Genomic DNA, 25004 nt, shown 5'->3' on the forward strand with positions numbered 1-25004 from the left:
GTTTTAATTTCACTAAGAAAGTGTGGGAATAATAATCGATTAAGGTTGTTATTGTACAGCATTCACCTCTCAGCAGGTTGAGCATTTTCCAGGCAGGAGGAGGAGGGGAGGGAGGGGGTCTTTGGTCCTTTAACACTGCGCTAATCCCGGTTTCTCCTCTCTTCACATCCTCACATCCCGGCGGCAGGAAAAGAGTCGCCCACTTCAGCGCTGAGGGGCTGCAGGAGGAAATAAAGCCCGCACCTGTCCAAAGGTTTCGTCCAGAAGACACCGCGGCTTCACAACTTCTGGAAAGCGAGACCGAGAGTTAACCCCGCTGAAAATGAAGTAAGTCCGCTGTTTTTTTCGTGCTTGTTAATGGTACAAACTATGACCAGCTCTTACATTTCTTTCTGCAGCATGTCACTCTGCTTAAATTGAAATCATGGAGCTTGCATGTTCTCTTTGCACAGGAAAAGACCACCGTCAATGAACGGGTCACATTTGGATCAACATTAGATCTTTTAAACCAAAGAGTGCGACATGTGCGGGGCGCGTGCAGAGAAATGGGCTAACATCATTAGATGTCACCTGCTGCAGCATCACTGCATGTTTTCAAAGAGAATCTCTGTGACCTTATTGAATAGCGATACCAGTGCACAAATGATCCAACATAACAGCAATGCATTCTTTGTAAAAAAAAAAAAAAAGAAGTAATCATGAGATTGTAGTTCAAGTTCCAATTTCTGCTTGTGAACAATAATGATAATGATAATTATGATAATAATAACACGTTTGGTTAATTCAATTGAAATATGATTTTCATAGCTGTTTTCTTAACAGTGTTACCAGAAGCAGATAGTGTGAGTTTAGTCAGATGGATTTTCCAAACCTTACAATTACAAATTGCTTGATAAGTATATCAGACGTCGCCAAAGGTTTTCACAAAGTGGAACGTTTTAAGGAGAGGTTTCAAAGTACAACAGACTTGGTGTAACTGAGTTCAGTTGGCAAAGGGTTTCCTAAAATGGAGGCTCTAATGGACAAGGCCCAGACTCCCTTTGTCACATACTGTGACCTGGGAATAAACAGCTGGGCAGTACCTGTGGATCTCAGTGGTCAGAAGGGAACACACCAGGTCAGTAATCTGTGGAGCAAACTACCTTCCAGATCTTTTTAAAACACTGCTGACAACCGATTTTTTTTGCTCACTTCTAGTCCTTGAACAGGATATCTTGGCTTTTATAGTAGAAACAAACTGTTATTTTATTTTGTTTCAATTTAACTTGATTGGTTTTACTTTAATTTTATTTGATGCAGGTTTTTTTGTTGTTGCTGATTTTAGTTTAATTTGTTGCTGATTTAGTCACAGCTGATTACATTCATATTGATATAGCTTTGGTAAACTGAGGTTGTTTTAAATAAGCTAAAGAAATCAACTTTGATTTGACTTGAGCTGAGATGCATTTAGTGGCAAGGTTATTCAGCGCTTTAAAGTTGAGTGACAAGCATTTAAAATCAATATGAAATCTAACAGGGACTGTGCAGAGAGGCGAGCAGGGGTGGTATGTTCGCCCTTTTTTGTTCCTGTAATGAGTCTAGCTGCGGCTTTTTGAACCAACTGGAGGCAATAAAAGGAGCTCTGATTGATACTTCAGTATGGTGGATTATAGTAGTTAAAATGAAAACATGCAAAACATTTGATGAGAAAACAATTGAAGGGAATTACTTGATTTTTCTGATTGTCTTAAAATGGAAAAAAAAGATGTTTGACATGAGCCTCAAACTCAGGTTAAAATCAGATATTACTTCCAGACTCCAGCCAGGATGATTAAAATGACCTCTTATTGATATATTTTTTTGTTAAAAGCCTGATATATTTTCTGCTTATCATTGGCACAAGTACCAAAAAAATATGTTGAAGTTTTTGTGGAAATATCAGCATTACTGATATTTTTAGCAGTTATACAGTTTACACTTTTGGGAAAGTTAATCAATATTGTTTGTGAAATCTTATTCTGCACACAATGGCTGTCTGATTAATTCGGGTGGGGTGTAACAATTACGTTTGACATACAGTGGAGTAAAAAGTCTGAACAAATCGAAATGTTCAAGTATTTTCTCAAGTGAAATTGAACAGTGAGCTCCAATTTGACACTGTAATTAAAACTCTCATAGACTATGATAGACTATGGTCCATGAGAGTTTTAATGGAAAGAGTCTATTATGGAAATTATTAGACTTATTAGAGTATATAGGCGTTTGACTACATTTAGCTAATTTAAACTGATTTTAAACATTAGACTATGATCAAAATTATACTAACAAAAAAATAAGCTGCATTTGTGCAACTGTGGAGATCTTGCACACATTATTACAATCATACACACTTTATAAAGCCGATCTTTTGCCTTCTGATTCAGCAATGAGAGGCCATAAAAATGTTTAAAGTAATGTGTGAATGTGTGGTCGTTCACAAGACTGTAAGTAGCTGTTCTCCTGTTCACTATAATTAAAATAACTCATATATGAGGTTAATTGTTACATTTTAAGATTACATTTCAGGCTTCACTAAGTGAGAAGAGAAGGAATTGTTACAGCATACAATGAAAGAAGTTTGCGCTATCTGCTTCGAATAGGAAGCTTGAGGTTTAACCTCATCATCATTGTTGATGGAAGCCATGGGTAACAGTCAAATCTAAGAAATCTGAACAGAGATGTTATTCGTTGAAGCTGTGAGTGTCTCACAGACTGAATTAATTTCATATCTTTACATGTATTTAGCTTTACACAGAGTGATCAATGATAAGTCACTGATCACTTGTTTTAAAAAGCTGCTATGCTGCTAAGCTGCTACTATGCTCCACTTCAGGGCACCACAGTTCTCTCACTGGAGGGCAGAGTAACATTTTCAGGAATTCTTATGTTGTATTTCTCACTTAATCAAATCAACAGTGAACAAAATTAAAATGAACATTCATATGTAAATTATTCCTTGTTATCAGAATACCTGTTATAAGTATTTTATTATTGCTCTGTACTCCCTATCAGTTTTTCCTCAGTCCATCACTTTGAGACTTCTAGATGTCTCTGCTAAAAAAATCTACAGCACATTTACTCACAAAATGTTGTTTGAAAGCGTATTTAAACATTTGATTGATCGAGTGTTGAAGCTTTAAATTAAAATTTATTTTGGCCGCTCAGTAAAGTATATCAAAGTTGATTCTTGGTGCAGGCAGCATGTGATGCAGGTTATTGTGTTGTGGCAATTTCCAGTAACTTCAGGAGGTGCCACTTCTCCACAGCAACCGCAGTAAGTTTCCTGCAGCTCCTCAGAAAAGTGACTCAAACAGTTTGAGTCAATACCAATTCTGTGTTTACTGTTTTTTTTTTCTCACCCTGTTGTGGCACTTATTCATACTCAAGTTGAAACTCTGCTGCAGCAAACAGCCGAGCAGCTCAGCTTATGACTTTTGTCAGAGCTTTAACAGTTTTTGCCCTCCAGCTCTGAGAGTCAGCAGCTAAAAGCTAATAAGACATGGCTGCTGCTTGAGGCTGGCTGGTGAACTGTTCCAAATCATTCCCGTGAACTTAACATCTCTCTTAGCACTCAGTCATGCTGTACGGAGCCTTTTTCTTTCCTGCTTCTACCTCTTTTCTCTAAGAGGTCTCCCTTGCTTCACAGCCCTCCCCGGGTGCTCCTTGCTTCCTGTCAGATTGTGTCTGTCAGGGGGGGTTCAGGTTGCCCCTGGAGATGGGCATCCTTTGAGGTGGTGTGATGTGGGACTGGTGGGCTGGAAGGATGACGATCTGCATAGGGGCAGAACAGTGTAACGGTGGTGGTCCTTGCCGTGAGAAAACGGAGGGTTTTGGGGGAGGTCAGGTTGGTCTAATAGTGGCTCAGCAAGTGGTCTTGCACTCATTTTCAAATCTGAATGACAGACGCGTTGGAGACGGTGTTTGGTGCTGTTGTTTTGTATGTGTGAAAGACTTTCAGTGTCACTGAGTTCGTTTGCATTTGTTCGTTTGCATGCATTGATTTTAAATACTGCAATCAGTGCACTTACCAAATCTTAATGATTAAAAAACAACAACATATGGACAGTTCTATTCATAATCGCCTTGCTGTAACTTAAAAGGCAAGAACGCCACCAGTTAAAGGAATGGTCCAATCTGCATATTGATCAGACATGATGAACGACAGCCCTTGTTTGATTTGAGCACATTTATCAATAGGCTATTAAAGAGATAACAATCTGGTCAACCAGTGTTTCTTCATCATTGTCATTATTATGTTTCTGTTGTGTTTTGTTTTACATTTTTCTGAAGTTCCCAGATGTTGGTGGTGCATTCAGTGACAGTGGGCGAATCAGACTTTCCATTTTCTGAATGCAAAAAAAGAACGCACCCAGAAAAGTCAAATATAATTGCAGATATATAAAACATGAGAAAAAGACCTGGAAGAGCATTAAGAGCATGTTTTCTTTTTACTGATAAAAATGTACTCTCAAAACTTAAGTAAAAAGCAAAAGTGAAAGAGTGTCAGCTTCCCACTTCAGAGGTTAAAAGATGGACAAGCTGGATAACTCTGCTCTGACCTGGAATTATGATGTTGAAATCCACAATAAATGTTTTCAAAGCTATGGGGCAGCAAACAAGTTATTTTTTCTTGCGTTTTAGAGTTAGTGAGGACTTAAGACAAATATATGCTCCCCAGCAAGGAAAAAAGTGCCTTTTTTATTTATTAATTCATGTATTAGAATATTTCTTGTTAATAAATGCAGGGCTGTTTTCTGTCTGAATCCCTTAGGCTTAATGTGTTCTTGTTTACAGTCCTCCATACATCTGATTTATTACTTTAAACATTATTTGATGACAACCAAGCAAACTAGGTCCACTAAGATTATCTGAGAGATGCTCAGTGAAACTGATTTGAAACTATTTAATCAAACTGCTACTCTCCAAAAGTCAAGAATAACCCTTCATCCATAAATTAGCTAAACCTTTGATATGCAAACATGAGATAAAAGTCTCAAACATGAAGATGTTTTTGGACAGTCTGATCATTTCAGAGTGAGCACACGTTTTGTTGCATGTGTTCTGCACCGAACTGTCTACTGGAGCACCAGCATTGTCATCACACACTGGGTAAAGTGGCAAAATGGGCCAAACTCTCACAAAGCTGGTGCACTCCTTTAAGAATGTAGATCCCCCCTTCCTTCTCCCTCCTCCTTTGCAGCCTCAGATGACCTTCTCTGGCAAACTGAGCGGTCAAACATCCTCTCTTGGCCCTAACCTCCTTTCCCTCAAGGTGAAGTCATAGACTATTCAGCCACTTGCGATGTTGCCTGGGATGCATCCTTTGCCCGGGGAAAACCACCTCTCTCTTTCTCCCTCCCCCACTGTCTCCCTGCCTTCCATGCTGTATGGAAATGAGGTAATGGCAAGAAGATCAGTACCAAAGAGTGTGTGATTGAGTTTTTGAAAGTAAAATTATTGATATATTTGAATAGTAAGAATATATCAGAATAAGTAACAATCTAACAAAACTTTTCTGGTGCCCCTCAGTGTGCCAAAAAAGGTACATTTACTGTCTGCTTTTCAGTCTAGAACTCGTATTGTCCACAGTGATAATTATTGCAGATTAGTCAATATCAATGTTACAGATGGGTTGTTAGATTAGATTTATTAGATTTAAGTGTTTGTTTGTGAAACCCTCTTGGAATGACAGTTTTGTGGTGGCCTTCATATACTACAGTATATTAAGTCTCAATGCTATAGATAAAAAGCCAGTCAGACTTTATTTTGTCATTGTCTGCATTTACTCAGCAGGGCAGCTGAATGACAGTCTGACTATCAGCCAGCTCTGATTGTCTAAGAGCAAATTAACGTTTGAATCAGGACACTACAAAACAGTGGTTTTAATTGCTTTTGAAAGAATAGTGCCTTTCTATTTGCATAGTGTGCTTTATATCAGTATTTGGTGCTACTGATTTTCATAGGTATCTTATACCAATAAGCACCCCAAATTTCTGTCTTTCACATTCAAAATAGGTTTGCTGATGCTCATTTGTTGGATTTTCCCATGTATGTTTTACTAATAACTGTCAGCTTCCAGCTCTGTTCAGTAAAACAATTCCAGCAGCTAGTTTTATCCCACGTGGCTTCTCTGTCTTCAAAGCTTTCATTTTGGAAAAGTGAGGCATTAGAAGAAAACCTTTGAGTAATTACATATTAATCCTGTTTTGATTAGAAGTCTGTCTCTGCTGAGAACCACAAAACAAACTTTAATTTCCCTCTTCATTGCAAGTTTAATACTCATTTCAGTTAAAAGAAAGCTTGCAGACTCTTATGTCTGATTCCACTGAGATGTTGTTAATTTATTCTCATCTAACACACACAAATTTGAGACTTTGCTTAAACCAATCACTTTAATTTAGCCTGATTTACTTCCTTCAGTCAAATTGCTTATTAATACAGGTGTATTCACATGGAAGTGAAGATTCACATGGAAGTGAAGTCCGGTCTTGTGACAGAGGTCACCTGCTGTTTTCCTTTTGTGGCTAAATAAGATGATCAGTAATATTCATTACAAGAGGAAACTATCGTTTAATTCGACCCAGTTTAGTGCATGATGATTTTTGAACTCCTTGCTTCTTCCACAGTGCTGCAGTAGTACTGTCTGTGACGATACTGTCAGAATAGGACAGAACAGTTCTGTCTTTTAGGAGTAAAATGTATTAAAATCCTGTATTAAAATGCTTTGAGGATAACTCCGAAAGTGCTTTTACATGCACAAAAGAAAAAACATTGATTCAAATTTAGATAAAGTAAAATCTGCATATGTATTCAGGTTTTATTTTGTACAACTTGTATGGGACTCCTTTGAAATAGAAGTTTTAATTTTTACAGCACACAATAACTTTGCAGTCATTCCATGCGATTTTATTATCTAGGCTTCCTGTTCTTGTGTAAAAGTCTTTCACAGTTGTTAAAGTGAATCAGCACATTTGTTTGCCTCTGGTGTGATGAGAAGCAGTGGAAAGCAAGCTAAAACAGTGTTGTACTCTGCTGTAGAAAATTATGTAACTGTAACTGAAACAGGAGTTAAAACAAAACAAATATCGGGAAACAAATGTGGGTATACTTCAGCATAACTATGGTGATAATCGTATAGATCTAGTTAAGCTGGCAGCTGGGCTTCTGTCCGACCCTCTTGGAAGTTTTAGAGGAATCAGAATTCAGCTCACATTTTGCAGCTCCTGAAGTCTGACTCAGAGCAGCTAGAAAACTCCAAGGACACACAGGCAGTCCCTCTGTCTGTCTGAGACGGTCTATTGCTGCAAACACAGTCATGCATTCCCATGGGGAGGGGGGCTTACTCGTGGAAATAATTCGTTCTCTTGCACCCCAGTATAATCTAAACCATCAAAACTGAGCCACAACTGATACCTAATCCCAATATTTCCCCCTAAAACAAGTCTTAAAAATATTCCACCCACAGGGATCTCAGTTTCTGTCCTCAGTCCACATGGATTCATGTGCATGACAAACATAAACACACAGCACAGTTACCCATGATTAGGTAACATTTTGAATAGATAATATCATCAATATTATGGTTGGATCAAAAATTTCTGTCACATTTTCAAGCGACTACGACTTCAAGCCATAAATAACCTAGGTTTTAATACATTCTGATGGAATCATCAGTCTGTACACGTTTGCACAAATGAAAAAATAAAAAATATTATTAAAACTTGCTGTGTTGAAATATTTCTCACCCATTTCACTGTGAGAGCAATTATACAAATTCTTTTGATGCATATTAATGATGCCCTCACTGTTTATCACTTTCCTTTTTAGACTGTAATCCATCCTTTGTACACCGAGTTACTTTTGGATAATTCAAAATTTTCAAAGGGCAGATCGTAGGTTTTTTTCACCACATTCCAAGTTTGTTTAAGATGCGCAGACTGTGTTGCTAAAGTTGCTACCCTGTTCTGCTCTTACAAACCATTAATAGTTCACATAAAACACCTCACTGCCATCTGCTGTCACGCCCATCGGGGTTAAAATTCTGGTATAGTTCTGGTTAAATCCAAGATTGGTAAATACACATATATTTAAATGGCTTAATTAAGTTTGTGTGCACTTACCTGGATTATGTGGGTATAGAAAATGGATGGATGGATGGATGCACTTATCTGACATGGACCTCAATGTAACAGATGTTTATTTAGAGGTGTCCCTTGAGGGAGATATAGATAAACTATTGTGTGATATATCAGAATGCCCTTGCTATGATAGCCTTCAACAACATGGCCTAAAGCCAAAAATAAATAACATAAGGCAATTATAATACAATTAAAAATCTGTTAAGATTTCTAATATAATCACATAAAAGATTGTCCTTCGTGGAATCAACAGAAATAGAACCTTGAAGGGCTTGAAATGCATCTGAAACTGTAAAACACAGAAAAGTGACCTTAAATCTAAAACCATCCTTTATGTTTTTGACTCAGCACCAGTGCAACATGAACATTCCACATGTTTGTATAAATGTTTTTTCTGTTGACATAAAGCAATATCGTCAGCTCTTTTCAAAAATTTTGAACTGCACTTTAGATATTTAATGAAAAAAAAGAAAAAATAACTAGAAGAAAAACAAACATTTAAATAAACTGCACTGTGAAATAAAATTAAATCAATGAAATGTTCATCAATTTGTGCAGTATTCTCAGCACAATCAGCTGCAGGCTGATTATTAAGAGTAAAATAAAGTAGTGTGTGTGTAAAATGTATTTTGAATATTTTTTGGAAAATGGAGGAATAACTTCTATTGAAAGTTAGATTCTCTCTTATCAGTACAAGTAGAATCAACGACTCATTCACTTAGATTTTTTTATTTGCTGATAATGACCAGATTCATTGATAATGAACAGATGACAGAGCCAACATTTGTCCAAAGACAAATGTTAAATGAGTGGTTGTGTCCATAGTGTAGATTTTCTTGTCATGTTTAATTTCAAACATTATGCCTCCCCCTCCTCTTCTCTTCTTGTATTTTAGACTGGATGTGCCTCCACCTGTGCTGCTGTTTGCCATCTGTCTCCTTGTCCTGCCATCGCCCTCCACAACCCACCACGAGTCAGGTATGCACACATCCCTCTCTATCTGTGTCACTTTCACCACTGTCCTCCACTACAGACATCTGTGATTTCATTAAGTCATGGTGACCTCTGACGTTTTGAGACAGCGGGGTGGTCTTCACTTATTTCCTGTTGTTTACTGTTTTTGCTGACATGCACACTCTGGAATCTAATCGTAAGGGTGTTCGAACGTCCGAGAAAATCAAGGTTAACTGACACGGCTCTACACTAAACAAAAAGAGGCTGAAAGTTGAAAGAAAATGATGCATGATAAATGATGTGATCTATAAAGAAGTTAATTTAAAGCTTGCCTTTCCTCAGATGATTCAAAGCTCCTCCAGGTAACCATCACCACCACCCCGCCTGTGATTGCTGTGCTGGGTGGTTCTCTAACTTTACCCTGCCTGGTGTCGCTGGCCCACCCGCCACCGTCCCCCTCTACCAACGGCCGTCATGCTGTGCTGTCTGTGCCCCGTGTCAAATGGAGCGTCCTTACTCACGATCAAGAGACTGAAATCCTGGTGGCTCGGGGTGACAGGGTGAGAGTCAGCGAAGCTTACAAAGACCGGGCCTCGCTTCTCAATTATGCCTACTCCCCTGCAGACCTCACCCTGCATCTGGAGAGTCTGAGGCAAAACGACACTGGCTTCTACCGCTGCGAGGTACAGCAGGGCCTGGAGGACGCTGATGATGTGGCTCAGGTCAAGGTCAAGGGTAAGATGTTGTCAAAAATATTATTTATCACACTGAAAGACGAGCAAATAAAACTAAAAATGATCAAATCGAAATACTTCTCAGACTTTAAGACTTTATTGTTTTTGTATTAACCACACAGCGATAAAAATTCAAGTATTAAAACAAAATGTATATATATATAGTATATACTGTATAAGCTATATATACTCATACACATATACACATACATATATAGATCTTGTCTGTTTAGAGTCTGTGGGTGACTACAAATTTGACATGAACTAAAAGGCATCCATCCAGCCTCAGAAATTGTTGTGATAGTTTTATATTTCATCTGTTGATGTGATCAAAACATGGTATAGTGAAGTATTTGACTATATCTGAATCCTATATTGTGAGTATTTTGCAGAATAATTAAGAGGGTCCAGACTTCACAAAGCTCTTCATCTGGGTTTTTCAGGTGTGGTGTTTCATTATCGTGATGCATCCAGCCGGTATGCCTTTACCTTTGAGCAAGCCAGAGAGGCCTGTGAAGCGATTGGGGCTCACATCGCCACTCCAGAGCAGCTCCTTGCAGCCTATCATAGCGGATATGAGCAGTGCGATGCCGGCTGGCTCTCAGACCACTCAGTGAGGTCAGGACCTGAGAGAAAATGGTCCAATAGGACACAACATGCTACACTTGATGGGCTCTGAGCTTTCAAATTCTGCATTTTGAGTTATTTAGAAACCCAGTTTCTGAGTTTATATTTGGCACCACTCTAATAGCTCAATATTAACAACAGCAGTGAATGACATGTGTGGCTAAGCATACATCCAGTATAGAGGTCAGTCAGTTAGAGGTGCTTCCAGCTAACATTTCATATACCCTTTACCCTTATCGTCTGATCTCAAACCAAATATATCTGCACACCTTATCACTTAGAAAAGCCCTCATTCTGCTGTTTTCATTACAGAAGAAGAGGCAGTTGTCACCTCAATGACATGTGACATTCCATCCACAGATATCCCATTCAGATGCCAAGAGAAGGCTGTTTTGGAGACATGGATGGCCTGCCAGGAGTGAGAAGCTATGGATTCTTAGAGCCTGATGAGCTCTATGACGTCTACTGCTACATAGAGAATATTCATGGTCAGACAACCTCAATGAAAAACTCAAGTTTAAATTTTATAGCATCTTCTTTGCTTTTGTTCTCTAAACGGACTCCTTGGTTTTGTCACCATGTTTAACTAATGGAACTTGAGTATTCAGATATTTTATACAAACAATATTATAGGCGCAACATACAACCTTATGTAGCCACTGGATGTCACACTGGGATTCTTACTTACTTAGGACAAAACTTAAGCTACCTGACTCATTTAAGCTGCAGCAGCTACTCAGTTTACTATATATTTAACTATTCCAGAGTGAAAGATCGCATTAGAACAATCCAGGGGAGTTAAAGTCATTACAACAGCAAATTAATGTTTTTTTAATTAATTGTTTAAAGGTGACATAGTGGAAATGGAAATATGTCCAGATAATTTTGATCATACAGTCATAAAAAAACATGGAGAATACACCCCAGACATCTGTTATAATGACATATTATGATGCAGTGACAGGATGTGGACTCAAGACAAGACAAAGCCAGGTAATATCCAACAAGCATGGGTAGTCAGGCAGTGGAGCAAACAAACAGAAAGGCAGTAGGCAGGAAAGCAGAATAAAATATCAGTCTGGAAAAACTACAGGAACAAAGAAATGTTGGGAGGGAAAATATTAGTGTACAAACGAGAGACAAGTAGATATAAAAACACAACGTGACGCCACAACAAAAGGCCGATTAAAAAAAAATATATATATATCTGGCAAGCAACAACAGAAATAAGGAAGACAACTATCCAAGTGAGTGATGACTGATGACAAACAGGTGTGTACAGAGAAAACAGAGCAGTGGGAAAAATAAAAATAATAAGAAAAAACTGTGAAGATAAATTGTAAAAATAATTAATTTGACTGCTACATGCTTAGCATGTAAAACTACTGCTAAATTAACAGTTAAAAGATTGAAAATAAATCACGACATCTATCTCTCTATTTAAAGGTGAGGTGTTCTATGGCTCTGCCCCCCAGCGTTTCACCTTCTGGGAGGCCAAGGCTTACTGTGTGAGTCATGGTGCAGAGCTGGCCACCACAGCTCAGCTATATGCAGCCTGGAGTGACGGACTAAACCACTGCAGTCCTGGGTGGCTGGCAGACGGCAGCGTGCGTTATCCCATCGTCACCCCTAGAGAGCGCTGTGGAGGTGGTGAACCTGGTGTTAAAACCATCTACCAATACAGCAACCAGACAGGCTTCCCAGAGATTCACTCTCGACATGATGTCTATTGCTTTAAAAGTAAGAAAGCAATCTTTTTTGGGGGGGAAGCAACAGTTTTTGTTAAGGTCGAGAGATGGTTAACAGGACAGAAAGGCATCATAAATAACTTTTTTTTTAAAAACACACTTTTTTCTCCAGGTGATAATGGTCCTTACACTGAATCTCCCCAAGATTTTCTTGCCACTGAGCCAGAGGACATTGGCCAAGACATTATTTTCTTAACAACACAGGAGGACATCAGTCAAGGTGACATAACGCCAGACGGAGCTGAAGAGGTGCAACATGCCCAAACCGCAAATCCAGTAAAGGAGGGCCCTGTGGACGCTCATTTCCCAGTAAGAGGTTATGACAAGGAATCAGCATTCACAGATGACCCTGCTCAGTCTGTGACTCCTCTGTCTGAGCATCAAGAGAGCTTGTCCACCAAATATACCTGGGAGCTGGTAAAGAAGGCCAGCTACCCAGAGTCCTATCAGCCAGCACCTGAAGAAAACCCAGAGACAGATCATGAACAGTCTCTTCCAACAGCTACTCTAAAGCTTGATGCTGTGCTAACTCTTGAAGATCCTGCCATAACAACAACTGATGTTGGAACTTCAGAAAGCACAAAGCCAACAGAAGACCATATATCTGAGACTGCAAGCATGGATATTCACTTTGTAAATGCCACATCTGAGGCAGATGAAATTCAGGTGCATCAGGAAGAAAGTGATCTTCCAGTTTCACAAGAAGACCACACTCAGGATGTCCACATGGAACGCAGCTCTGTAACTGAATCTGATGTCTCAGGACAGCCAGAAGAAGCCACCACCGATACTGCTGAGGAAATTTCAGCCGACATTTCACCCCACACTCAAGAAACGTATGTCCACACCACCACTATGTTACCATCCTTTGATAACAGGACACCTGAGAAGCACCCAGCAGAAGAGGGATCTGAAGAGGACACCACAAATCCTCATCTAGATGAGGAAATAAAGAACTCTACGATGCATCGTTTCATGGGTATAGAAGTCCTTACCACCTCTGAAGCGTTCCCTACTTCTGATTCAAGTGAGTATATGTCAGCCTCTCATAGTAAAATACTTTTTAGACTCATTGTGGACCTGTATCAACTGTTTTAAATTGCAGCTGTTCACAGATATATTCTTATCAAACTGGAGTTGCTGTAGTCGTTAATTTTTTTAGCAAAAATTCAATATTTGTTTCCTCCATGTGCAGTGAAATGTCTGCGCAGTTAATGGTAAAAATGCAGGAGATATCAAGGATAGCAGGGTTATCATTGTTTGTCCCAAGATTCAAAGCAATCTAAGATTTCATACTGGGCCAGTATTAAAAATCAGAAGTAGGCATAAGTAGAGCCAGTAAAGTCCATGCTTTAAAATTCAACATATTAATCAACTTCTACATAATTTTCCTGTAGGCCATTGAATATGAATTTTATTCTGATGTTCAAATCTGACTGAACATTATCCGCTGCTCTGTTTTTGCACATTTTTTCAATTTCAATCTAAACTGCTTTCAGAAGTGGACAAATATGCTTGATTATATCCCCTCTTTACAGGTTATAATCCCACTCAAGAGCACATAAGTGTAACAACAGAGTCCTCTATCCCAGTGGACCATGGTAATGAGGAATTCAGCAGCACTTCAGAAGAGACAGCACCAGATGATCCAACAGAGCAGAGTGGACACATGTATCCAGTAGAAATCCCATTAGCTGGAGTTGTTATAAATGACACATACTCCAGTCTACAAAATAATTCATTTACATTGTTGGCATCCCCAGTGTCTGTAACCCCACCTCCACCTTATGTGGAGACTGAAGCCATCTCACCAGAGATTGTAGCAATGCTACCACAAGGTAACATTTCATCTGATGCTGAATCTCTGGAAGATGTTCAGGATAAGCATGACCAGCAGGGATTAGGAGAAAACCCTGCAGTCTTCCTCAACACAGCCCAGAGTATCACAGACAACGATCCAGAGGAGGGATCAGGTGAATTATCAGGAGAAAGTCTGCATACGAAACCAGAACTCCATTTGACAAACCCAACACTGTCAGTCGATCACACCTCGGATGAAATTACTGATGAGGCTAGCACTGATGCACCCCCACCATCAAAGATAAAAATCACACTGATCCCTCATTTGACCATGACACCTGGCTGGGAACCAGGACCTTCGTTCTCCACACCGCAGGAGTCCCGCTCTGATCGGGAATACAGTGCTGTGCCCCCTGTCACTGAGGAATCTGATGACATCTCTATGGAACAAGAGATTACCACAGGCAATATTAATGGTAAACTTTTGTGTATTGAACAGTCACTTCCTCTACTCTGTTAGTCAATTGTGCTGCTGGAACAAAGAATAGATTCATATGTTTTTTGCCACTTCAATCTTAAAGTATTGCAAAATCAAACAAAGAATAAAAAAAAATTATGTAAACAAATGTCAACACTGAACTAAATAGAGATAAATGATTAAATTAAATTCAATGCAGTTGTATTTGTATAACAGCAAATCAACTCAACTCCAGGTGATAATGGTCCTTACACTGAATCTCCCCAAGATTTTCTTGCCCTTGAAGGCACTTGAAGGGTACAGTTTAATTCAAACCAGGATGTTAGGATGTTCCCAATTATGGCAGTATTACAAAGGTTAAAGAAACCAGTTTTTTATGGGAGCTGTCAAAGGACAGATTCAGATTGAAAATAACTCCAGAGTTTCTCAAGGTCATACTGGAAGCTTAGGTAATGCTATCTAGAGTAACTATATAGCTACACAGTGTCTTCCTGAGGTGCTCAGAGGTGCCAAAGACAGCAACTTGAGTTTTGTCTGAATTTAGAAGCAGAAAATTCAGAATCAACCAGGTCTTCAGACCTTTAAAGCATGCTTGTGGTCTAACCAACTGATTTGTATAAAGTAGAGCTGAAAATGAACAAAATTTACAGAAAAATAATACGTAACTAAACCATTACTCCAGATGTCAAATGCACCCCCGAAACTTAGAAATAAACTGAGCAACAGATTCAGTATTCACCTTTTTGTTAAAAAGTTCTCTGTGAAGACTTGCATGATTTAAATTATTTTGTTACTTGATGTTTCATTTGTATTTTTGTATTATAAACATAGAATTGTCAAATCTTTACACATTGTGACATTTTCTGTCTATATATAAACTATGAATATATACAGTAAACTGAACTGTCTCAACAGAACCTGGATCAGAGCGAGGTGAGGGGGAGCCCGGCACAGACGAGCCCTCGGTTGACATATGCACCTGGCGTCCTGAAGAAGAAAAGACCTCGAGTACAGCACTCGCCATCGACGGCAGTGATGTGACCATAGTTGCTCCTACCCTTCATCCTGAGTATTTTAAAAAAGACGAGGTGGAGCGGACAGCCATGGGTGCCTCCCTGCCGGCTGCAAAACAAGGAGGCATTTCAGGTAGTTGTGCTCCATAAAGCTCAACTGGTCATAACGGTATCAACAGCTGGTGTTAACGTGCTTTTACTGTTGATTAAAATAGGCCGAAGCAGATTGAAAACAACAGATGGAGCCTTCCATTTGATCTAATACATTTAGATGAATAACTTAAGTGTGTAATTTAGCGTACTTTAAACAACACTAGTTTGAGATGGATTTCTTTTCTAGTTACTCACTCACATCTACTCACTTGGCTGACACTTTCAAATTACATACAAATAAGCGCAATCCATTGATGTATTTTCACTGCTCACACGATGTTTAACTTACATAAGCAGCTAACCATCATGAACAATGAACAGAGCTAAGTGTTGAAAAGATTACATAATTTACATTACTCACTTAGAATATACACTTGATATATTTATACTAAACACCAATATTGTTTGTGGTTGAAAATAAATAGCTCAAGAATGTTTTATTTATTATACAAGTTTGAAATAAAGTTTCCAAATTTACTGTACTGTTACATTTAAGAGACATTTTCATATTTAATATCAATATTCATTTCTAAGAGAAAAAGGTTAATGCTTAATGATAAGAGGACCCTTTTTTGAAGATTTACAATATATATGATACTGTAATCATTTAGTGGAAACCAAACCTGATGTAACAGCACCACCTGCTGGTAGCTTTCCATTAAAAACATGTAATGCACACTTGAATTTCAGCATCATTATGCAACAAAAGATTGATGATATAATGACGTGACAGATGTAGTCACTTAGTTTCACAATAAATGGACATATCTTGATGTTTAACACTAATGTTTTACTGAATGGTTTAATTCATCCTCTGCATGTTTTGAGCACATTTTGTGATGTTTCTGTCCAGATGCTCTCCATCGTTCCTGTTCATTTTAAGCTTTAAGAAGCTGTCTTGACTGGAGTTGAGATTTGTGATGACCATGCGAGGCTTTCTATAAAACTTCATCTGCTCCACCTCAGCTCCACTGATGAAGACAGGGTCGTGTATCCAGATGCCAATTAGTCAGACAGTAAAATATTTGAGGGCTCTTCTTTTGAATGCAGCTTTGTAGGGGTCACCAAATTAAATCAATTGCTGGCAAGATAATAAGAATAAACAATAAATTCGATTCTCATTCAGGTTGAAAACAGCTTGAAGCATAATGTGTGCGTGACTTCTGTTATGGCCCAGTTTGTTGGCTCCAAAATGAAGTGTTGACTTGACAAAGAGTTCAGCAGGAAAAGGGACTTATAATGAAAGTTAACTGAAAAAGAAAATGTATATACAGTGCAGAAGTGAGCTTGGTGAGCTTCAGCATGAGAGGTGAAACCCTGATAGTGGCACCTTCCCAGCCCTAACTGTGACAACTAAATCTAATGCTAGAGGCATACAATTTCTTCTGAAATATGAATATTTAAAGTTATATTGAATATTGACCATACATATTCTGATTTGATTTTCATCTGCTTGTGTTTGCAGATTCTTGCCAGGAGAACCCTTGTTTGAATGGAGGCACTTGTGTTGATGGTGAATCAATAAGGTGTTTTTGCTTGCCCGGTTACGGAGGAGATTTGTGTCAGACAGGTATAGTGCTGGCTATTTTTAATATAACACATTCTAGCAATGTCTCTGCTAATTCACATTATAATTAACTCCTGACATGTGTCTTTACCATGTTATCCACGCTGTTTTAGATGCAGAGGAATGTGAGCCAGGGTGGGAGAAGTTTCAGAGCTTTTGTTATCGTCACTTCAGTAAACAGCAGAGCTGGGAGGCAGCTGAGCAGCACTGCCGGATGTGTGGCGGACATCTACTCTCTGTCATGACCCCCGAGGAGCAAGACTATATCAACGGTACAAACTTGGCTTGAGATCTGCTATGATTTAGATGTTATTACTTGGAGCAAGTGAATCTGGGAAGAACTGTACAGCACACCACATTATCTGAGATTGAATGTCTTAAAGGCAGTGTTTCCCAGTTTCATCATGGTTTAAAATCCTATTGCAGTATTTGACACATTTAATCCATCAGGGCAAACAAAGATTAGCAAAGATTAACTTCCTCATAATCTTAAAAAAGCTATTTAAGTGCATTTTTTGGATTGATTGGTTAAAACTCTAACTCAATGGAGATATAGTACACTTAGTTGACTCCAGAGTTGTGGATGATGTTTGCATAGTGGTCTATGTTGCATACAGCATTCTAAAACACATGAAGGTTTTGTGAGGGGCAGTGTTAGTTTAGTTGTTTCTAGCCAATCAAAGACTTGCTTATTCCCCAGATAAGCATCGCTCTCTGGTTTGCGGGCTACAACAGAAAAAAGGTTTAAGAAAAATCTTACCCCACCATTCCCAGCTAACATTCCTCTGATTCAAGCTCATGAAAGATGTAAAGGGGTGAAATATGTTCAGACACGACATAGACGTTTCAAGTGTTCCAGCTCTTTGAATCTCTATGTCACGATCTTGAAGTCCCTATTTTGTCTGGCAGCACTGTGATGAGATAATGATCTGACATTCCTCCGGTTCCTTTTTAACCCTGAGTTGCCATGGATCACATTAACTGATGATCAGAGTAATACATGAGCAACTCTGATTGAGACGTCTTGACAAAAGTACCTACAGCTTTGTATGAATTTGGAAAAAAAAAAAAAAAAATTTTTTAAATATAAATGTATCATGCTTTGTGTATTTACTATATGTTGTTGCATTGAAAATTACATCTGATCTCAGTTTTTTCTGTGAACTGTACACATTTTCTCCAAGTCTATTTTTGAAATTGGACGTTATTCATACATAATGTTTAATCTTCCATGTTTTAAATGTAAGGATTATTTTTGACTGGCTACCGGCTCTTAACCTGCATGTAAAGTGTTAGCTGAGCATAAACCCATAGTATTTAATGCTGAATTGGAGATGATTATACAGTTTTATTTAATTGTGTCTTAATTAAGGGAAAGCATGTTTTAAATTGCAAAACAAAGGAGTGTGACATAAAACATTTCTCCTTAGACCCCGATGAAAAATAGCACCATAGAACTGTGTTCCAGATTAATGTAAGAGATAGGGACAGGACTCAAGGGAATGTAAACATTGATGGTGGCAAAATCAACAAATGGCTGATTCAAAGATATTTTGGAGTCATTGCTCCTTGGTTGGAGAACTGTTTGTTGACTTAACATGTATGGATGGTAACTCTTTACACTTCCACTTTGGCAGTCATGTTCAGTTTGCAGACATTCAATATGTGCCTTGTAGTTTTAACAAATATTATAGTTGTATGCAGTTTAAAGGTTGTAATTCTTTATCCGTGTACAGTATTATAACTCTTTCTGAGGATATACTTTATACTCTTACAGATGTGTTTTACTGTAGGCTATTTTAGATATTCAACAGGCATTGTGCCTGTTCATAACATGTCCACAGATAGGTGCTGTTACACTACTGACTGTCACCAGACGACATAGTTTGAGTTAAATTCAACCCTGTGCTGTTCAAGGACTTTTTAAAATTGTATTTAGTTTTGGTTTCACTGCCAGTCCAGCTGGTTAGGGTGAGGGGATAAAAAAACAACACATGATTATGCTTAAGTATGAATAATTACATGGTTAACAGTTGGCATCAAGTTATCTAAGCGCTGCCATATACAAAACCACAGATAAAGTTAAATATTATCATCTCACATGTTTTGCACCATTTTTCTGGCACGACTATGTTTTTGAACACGTGTTTTTGAATACTATGTCATATGTTATTTTGTGAAATTGAAATTTTATGTTGCATGTAACTACTAAATGGAGCAAAAATAAGCTTTTTCCTTCTTGTCATCTTGTCATGAAGCATTTTGTTACATCTGATCTAGAAAGGTGCCACAGAAGGGGATTTTACATGACTGTCTTATTATTTTTATCACCATACATATTACATTTACCCATTATACATATCTTGATATTTAATTTAGACAAATACAAGGAATATCAGTGGATTGGGCTAAATGACCGAACCATTGAGGGAGACTTCCTCTGGTCAGATGGGAACCCTCTGGTGAGCAGACACTTCGACTCTTTGAATTGTTTCCAGTTTTCCCTTTAAATGTTCTTAATTTTCACATCCTTTTGTTTTAAATCAGGTTATTATGACATCAAAAAGCTGGATTTCATTCCCCCTGTTCCTTCATGTGTGTGTTTTAACCTGCTTACCCCTCTGTCAGCTCTATGAGAACTGGAACAAAGCCCAGCCTGACAGCTACTTCCTGTCTGGTGAGGACTGTGTGGTGATGGTGTGGCATGACGGCGGCCGCTGGAGCGATGTGCCATGCAACTACCACCTGTCATACACATGCAAAAAGGGCGTCTGTAAGTTCTACTTATTTAAACTTTTCGAACACCCTCTTTTGAAAGTTTTTAATTTTTTGTATGATTTTTTTAATCATTACACTTGATGTAAGAAGCAAAGTTGTTTCCAACAGCCTCCTGTGGAGAGCCACCTCAGGTTCCCTTTGCTAAGATCTACGGAAAGAAGTCGTTGCGTTACGAGACCAACAGCAAGGTGCGATACTACTGTGAGGAGGGTTTTATTCAGAGACTCAATCCTGTAATCAAATGCCTGCCTGGTGGCCAGTGGGAAGAGCCTCTGATTACCTGCATGTCAAGTGAGTACATCACATGTTGTGGACCTTATTAGCCACTTGGAAGCAATCACAATCTCACGGAAATTTAAAGCAACCTGAACGATTACATAGTTTCTCAAAAGGTCATATAATAGCTCTAGCAAGCCTCCTCTCTCCTTGCTCCTCTCTCCTTCAGGTGTATTTTATTGATTGAGTCATGCTTCAAAATATTTTTTTGTGAATGATTTTTTGGTCAGAGACAGGGACAAGAGAGGAAACATGGTGACTGAAATTAGATAATTGAGATGGATAGAAAAATCAGAGGTTTTGAGGTGGGGAAAAAAGGTCAGATCTTTTATTTATCTTCTTTTGCCCAGAGCATTTAAAGAGAAACTCTGCAATACAGCTAAAGGACATCTAAATGTGGGTCTGGATGTTAGGAAGGAGCCTACGACTATAATTTGAAACATGTAGTGATAGAAATATCGTGGCATTGTTTTTTGGTTGAAGATCAAGTTTGAAAAAGCAAAAATATCTCAGTTGTCAGATTTCTCTTCTCTTAATCTTTAGTCTGAAAATGTTATAAAATGGCGATTTTAAACCAGCAAAGTAATGCTTTAAAATAGTGTGCTTATTTTTACAAAAATAAGTCTGATTATGATTTTGATGGGTTTTCTTCCACCTCAGCTCATTCAGTAGAAGACGACTCCGTTAACTCACAGCCTGACCAGCACGAGGAGGTCATGGGTGAAGCCACAGAGAAAGCAGTCCCACTGTTCTGGGACATTAAGTGGAATTTTTAAAGCAAAAAGCAGCTGTCCTTCGGTTTTTCCAATTTTTCCTGTGTTACAAAGAACCGTTCCATACAATTTCTTCCTTATGTCAAACTTTTAAAACAATTTGTAATAAAAACTCATCTCAAGACCACATTTCCATAAATTCTGGACAGTTTGAAAGTGCTGTTATCCAAATATGTGTCTTCCAATACTGCAGTCTGAAGGTTGTGAAAAACTTGTGCTTTAGGAGAGTCTGTTCATTTGACCATTTAAAATATAAAACCCTCTTATGCTGATAGCTGTTTAATCTGTATATCTCTAAAAACCATGAAAACCACCAAAGCTTTCCTATGAAACAGTCACATCTAATCAAAAGATAGGATCCTGCTCACTGCTCAAAACACTAAACAGTGTTTTGGTTTGACAGCCAACTTTTTGGATTAGAAAAATGTTTCCACAGAATGCTTGGAAGAAACATTCATTGTTTCTTAACTGTCATGCTAAAGGATAACTCATGTAGAAAAAGCTCATGTCTATGTGGGACTATTGTGTCTGTGAAATAAATTCAGTCTTCAGTCAGACATTCAAGTTGCCCACTTAAATGTACATTTTAGAGTCCGTATTACTGGAAGCACACCAAATTCGACTATCATGTAAACCAGTAGGTGATAGAAAACTACACGATGTGATGAGGTTAATAAATCAAGAAAGACAAATGCACATATAAAGGTCAGTCATTGCAATGATACAATTTTACCAGTACTGGTTAACATGATATGTGATTATGTAGCTGAATCTAGTTGTTTTAGGTGTTCTTAGAACAGTAGAGACTGAAATCACGCCATTCAATAGCAATGTTAAATTCATAAATCTGCCAATCACTGCATTTTAACATTTGATTAAAAGAAACAGACCATAATCACATTTTGCTGTATCCTTCTTTTATTTTTTCAAATTGAATAAAACTCTCATAAAACTCATTTTCAGAATCAGCTGGTCTGACTGTCACTAAAACTGAAAAATTCTTTGGTTTTATCTTTATAGGATTTCTATTAGTGTTGAAAAGTGTCCCAGTACCTTTTCCACAGGTTGCACATTCAACTGTTAGATAACATGCAGTTATCTAGTAAGTGCAAAGAAAGTTGAAAAAAATGCACATGCTCTTCTAGAAATGAAAAATATCACTGGTCTGTTCTAACATTCTAACGGTATAACACTGCAGCAGAGGGTGCAGACTGAACATGCAAATCAACTCACAGCAAGCACAATCATGATTGTTTTCCTGGACACATTATATTAACTTATATTAACTAAAGAAGGCTTTTGCAGGTGCTACAGCTTTGCTGACTTGCAGAAAATAGTCTACATGGAGGCTCTTTTTCATTGAATTGCACATGTTTGACATTCATACAAATGATCCCAAACTAGCGTTAACATCTGGATAATTGTAACTGATCTACCGGCTGTTACAGATTTCCATTCTACCAAAACACTAATTGGGTTTTAATGTGTAAATTGTGTAAACAAAGCTGCTGGTGTGCACTTCGTACAAAGGGAAGTGGACTGGCATAATGCTGAGAGATCACTATGACATTGTATGACAAGTAAAGGGCATCCATAGTCATACTCAGTAATCTAGAAAGCTAGTCCATTACATATAACATAAGAAGGTCAACAACACCAGATGATATGCAAGTAGCATGTCCTCCCGCTAGCTCTACTGCAGGGGGTAGAAAGGCTTCACAGGCATCAACAAATAAACTAAGAGTTGAAAAGAGCTGATTACAGATGTCTCAGTAAAACCAAAAATCTGCACATGCTAGAGTCTCACTTTTGAATATTTCCTTCATAAAGTTTAGATAAGTTATGTTTTGGATTTTCAGACAGAATTATTTTTTAATTATTCCATTATTGACATAAATACACTGAACTGTGAATTAGTTCACAGTTCAGTGTACAAAAGACACAACCTGTACAAGAGGAGGACTTTAAGGGACGTGCCATAGCTGTTATTTAGCCAGATAATGGTGAGTAAATGACCATTTCAAGGGGGTAATGCAGCCTAGTTGGCTACCCAAACAGTCGTGTGATATGACCCACTTATTGTATATTGTACAGTAGTGGTCCCTTCAGTCTCCTGTAGTAATTCTGTATTGTGTCTGCTTTCTTCTTTTCAAAAGAATGACTCAACTGTCTTTGATTTTATATGGAAGCTTGACATAGCAGGATCAGGCAAACCAGCCAACTTGTAACACAGGTTTTTCTAAAGAACTTAACAGGGCAGTTAACGGTTAGTTTTGTGTTTGGTAATGCTGACGTGTTTTCCCTGAACCGGAAACCTCTTAATGCATTTTCATTTTACACCACTGTGCTGGATTCTCCAGAAAATGATCACACATGAAGTCAATTTTGCCAACGTAACTAAGCTCCAGCTATGTCAATGCAAATATTTTCTTTTGACTGCCATTCTGCCGTGTTGAGACAATATTGTTGAATACATTTCTATATTTTAAGTGCACTTTTCATGTCAGCAGATATAATAGATAAATCTCAGCTGTTCTTTATTGTTAAAGAGAAATGGGTGCCTCATCTTTCGTTCTGAAATGAATAAATATCACAAAATCCAGTCAGAGCTAAACCACCTCATGTAACACTTTGCAGATCAGTGATTCTGTCATTTCTCTGGTGCTTTTAATTCAGGTGTCCCTCAAACTTCGTCCTCTATGTTTTTAAAATCAGTCTCACTGTATCTTTGTTTGGCCACAAATGTATTAACATACAGTATTATTATAATAGACTTTTCTTTTGTCTAGATGACAGTGTACTGACTAATATGACAGTTTTTCTTCTTTGAAAACAAATATTCTGAAGATCCAACTAATGCAACCATTGACTATCTAATTATTTCCATGGAGTAATGTAATAGGTACAAAAATGAAAGTGCAGATCATTTTAATTGTTTGTCTAATGAACCCATACAAATGGATCAAATGAAAGTGGGAAATGTAAATTTGTAGTCTGGATAAGTGTCTGTTGATATAATTGTGTAAAAAAAACACACATTAAAATTATCCTGGAAGAATTCAGTTGTGATCTCCGTCATTATTATATAGTTTAAGCAGACGTCTTGGTTTGATCAGTGGACATGTTGTTTTACATCGTATAGACACCTCCCACGACTACATGTTTCACAGAATCACGTAGAGCGCCTTCTCAGGGAGGTGTTCCAGATTATGGAACACCTCTCTTGTAAGTGAACAAAACCAGAGGTATTTAAACTTCTCCACTTCACACAACAACTCATCCAAACTAGAGGGGGCAATTCACCGTTTTCCAACAGAAGGCAAAGGTCTCAGAGTTGGAGTGGCTCATTCTCGTTCCTGGGTACTTCACACTTGGCTGTAAACCATCCCAGCTGCACGCTGGAAGTCTGCACTTGACAAGGTCAATTGGATCAAATCATCTGTAAATTGCAACGATGCAACCCCAAGCCAATCAAACTGGAAACTCTCCAGCTGTTGGCTGCACCCAGAATTTTTCCCCTAAAAGTTATTAGCAGAATCTGTGGAAAAGAACAGCCCTGGTGGAGCCAAACACCCACCAGAAATGTGTCTCATCAAAACTGCCCCCAAGCTTTCCATCATAACTTTACAGGTAAATAATTACTGACAAATAAGAAATTGGTATCTGGACAAATCTTTATTGACTACATTTCAGTACATGCCATTAATACACAGATAAATGACTTTACCTGTAATGTAAGTTTTAGCTGTTTTGAATGAGCTTGCAGCAAGCGGGTCATAGTCGTGTTAAATGGACACACTGGTAGGTTTACACATCTATCAAGAAGCTATTACAAGTTAACTAGAAGATGATTGTGCTTGTGTGTCATGTTCAAATATCATTGATCCCAACAGCTCCAGTTCCAGTAAAGTTTCTGTCCAAGCAACCAACAATTGTTTTCCAAATGT

The 25004-nt window shown here is 38.2% G+C and overlaps 1 protein-coding gene across 1 annotated transcript; it reads left to right on the forward strand.

Moving 5' to 3' along the window:
- The first annotated feature begins 139 nt into the window (after positions 1-139).
- On the forward strand, positions 140-24115 carry bcan (brevican). Its single transcript, XM_072393752.1, has 15 exons — positions 140-327; positions 9052-9134; positions 9453-9845; positions 10288-10462; positions 10832-10959; positions 11918-12211; positions 12332-13246; positions 13758-14495; positions 15413-15643; positions 17129-17233; positions 17344-17502; positions 19610-19692; positions 19859-20003; positions 20117-20299; positions 20945-24115. The coding sequence occupies exons 1-15, from the start codon at positions 323-325 to the stop codon at positions 21058-21060; spliced, it is 3753 nt and encodes a 1250-aa protein (XP_072249853.1). The 5' UTR covers positions 140-322; the 3' UTR covers positions 21061-24115.
- The last annotated feature ends 889 nt before the right edge of the window (positions 24116-25004 follow it).

Source organism: Leuresthes tenuis, unplaced genomic scaffold (assembly GCF_036924035.1).
Source record: "Leuresthes tenuis unplaced genomic scaffold, fLeuTen1.0.hap1 SCAF_10, whole genome shotgun sequence".
In the NCBI taxonomy this organism is placed as follows: Eukaryota; Metazoa; Chordata; class Actinopteri; order Atheriniformes; family Atherinopsidae; genus Leuresthes; species Leuresthes tenuis.

Coding starts and splice junctions, on each gene's coding strand:
- bcan (XM_072393752.1), top strand. Junction 10,960..11,917: donor CTACATAGAGAATATTCATG/GTCAGACAACCT, acceptor CTCTATTTAAAG/GTGAGGTGTTCTATGGCTCT. Junction 17,503..19,609: donor GGAGCAAGACTATATCAACG/GTACAAACTTGG, acceptor TATTTAATTTAG/ACAAATACAAGGAATATCAG.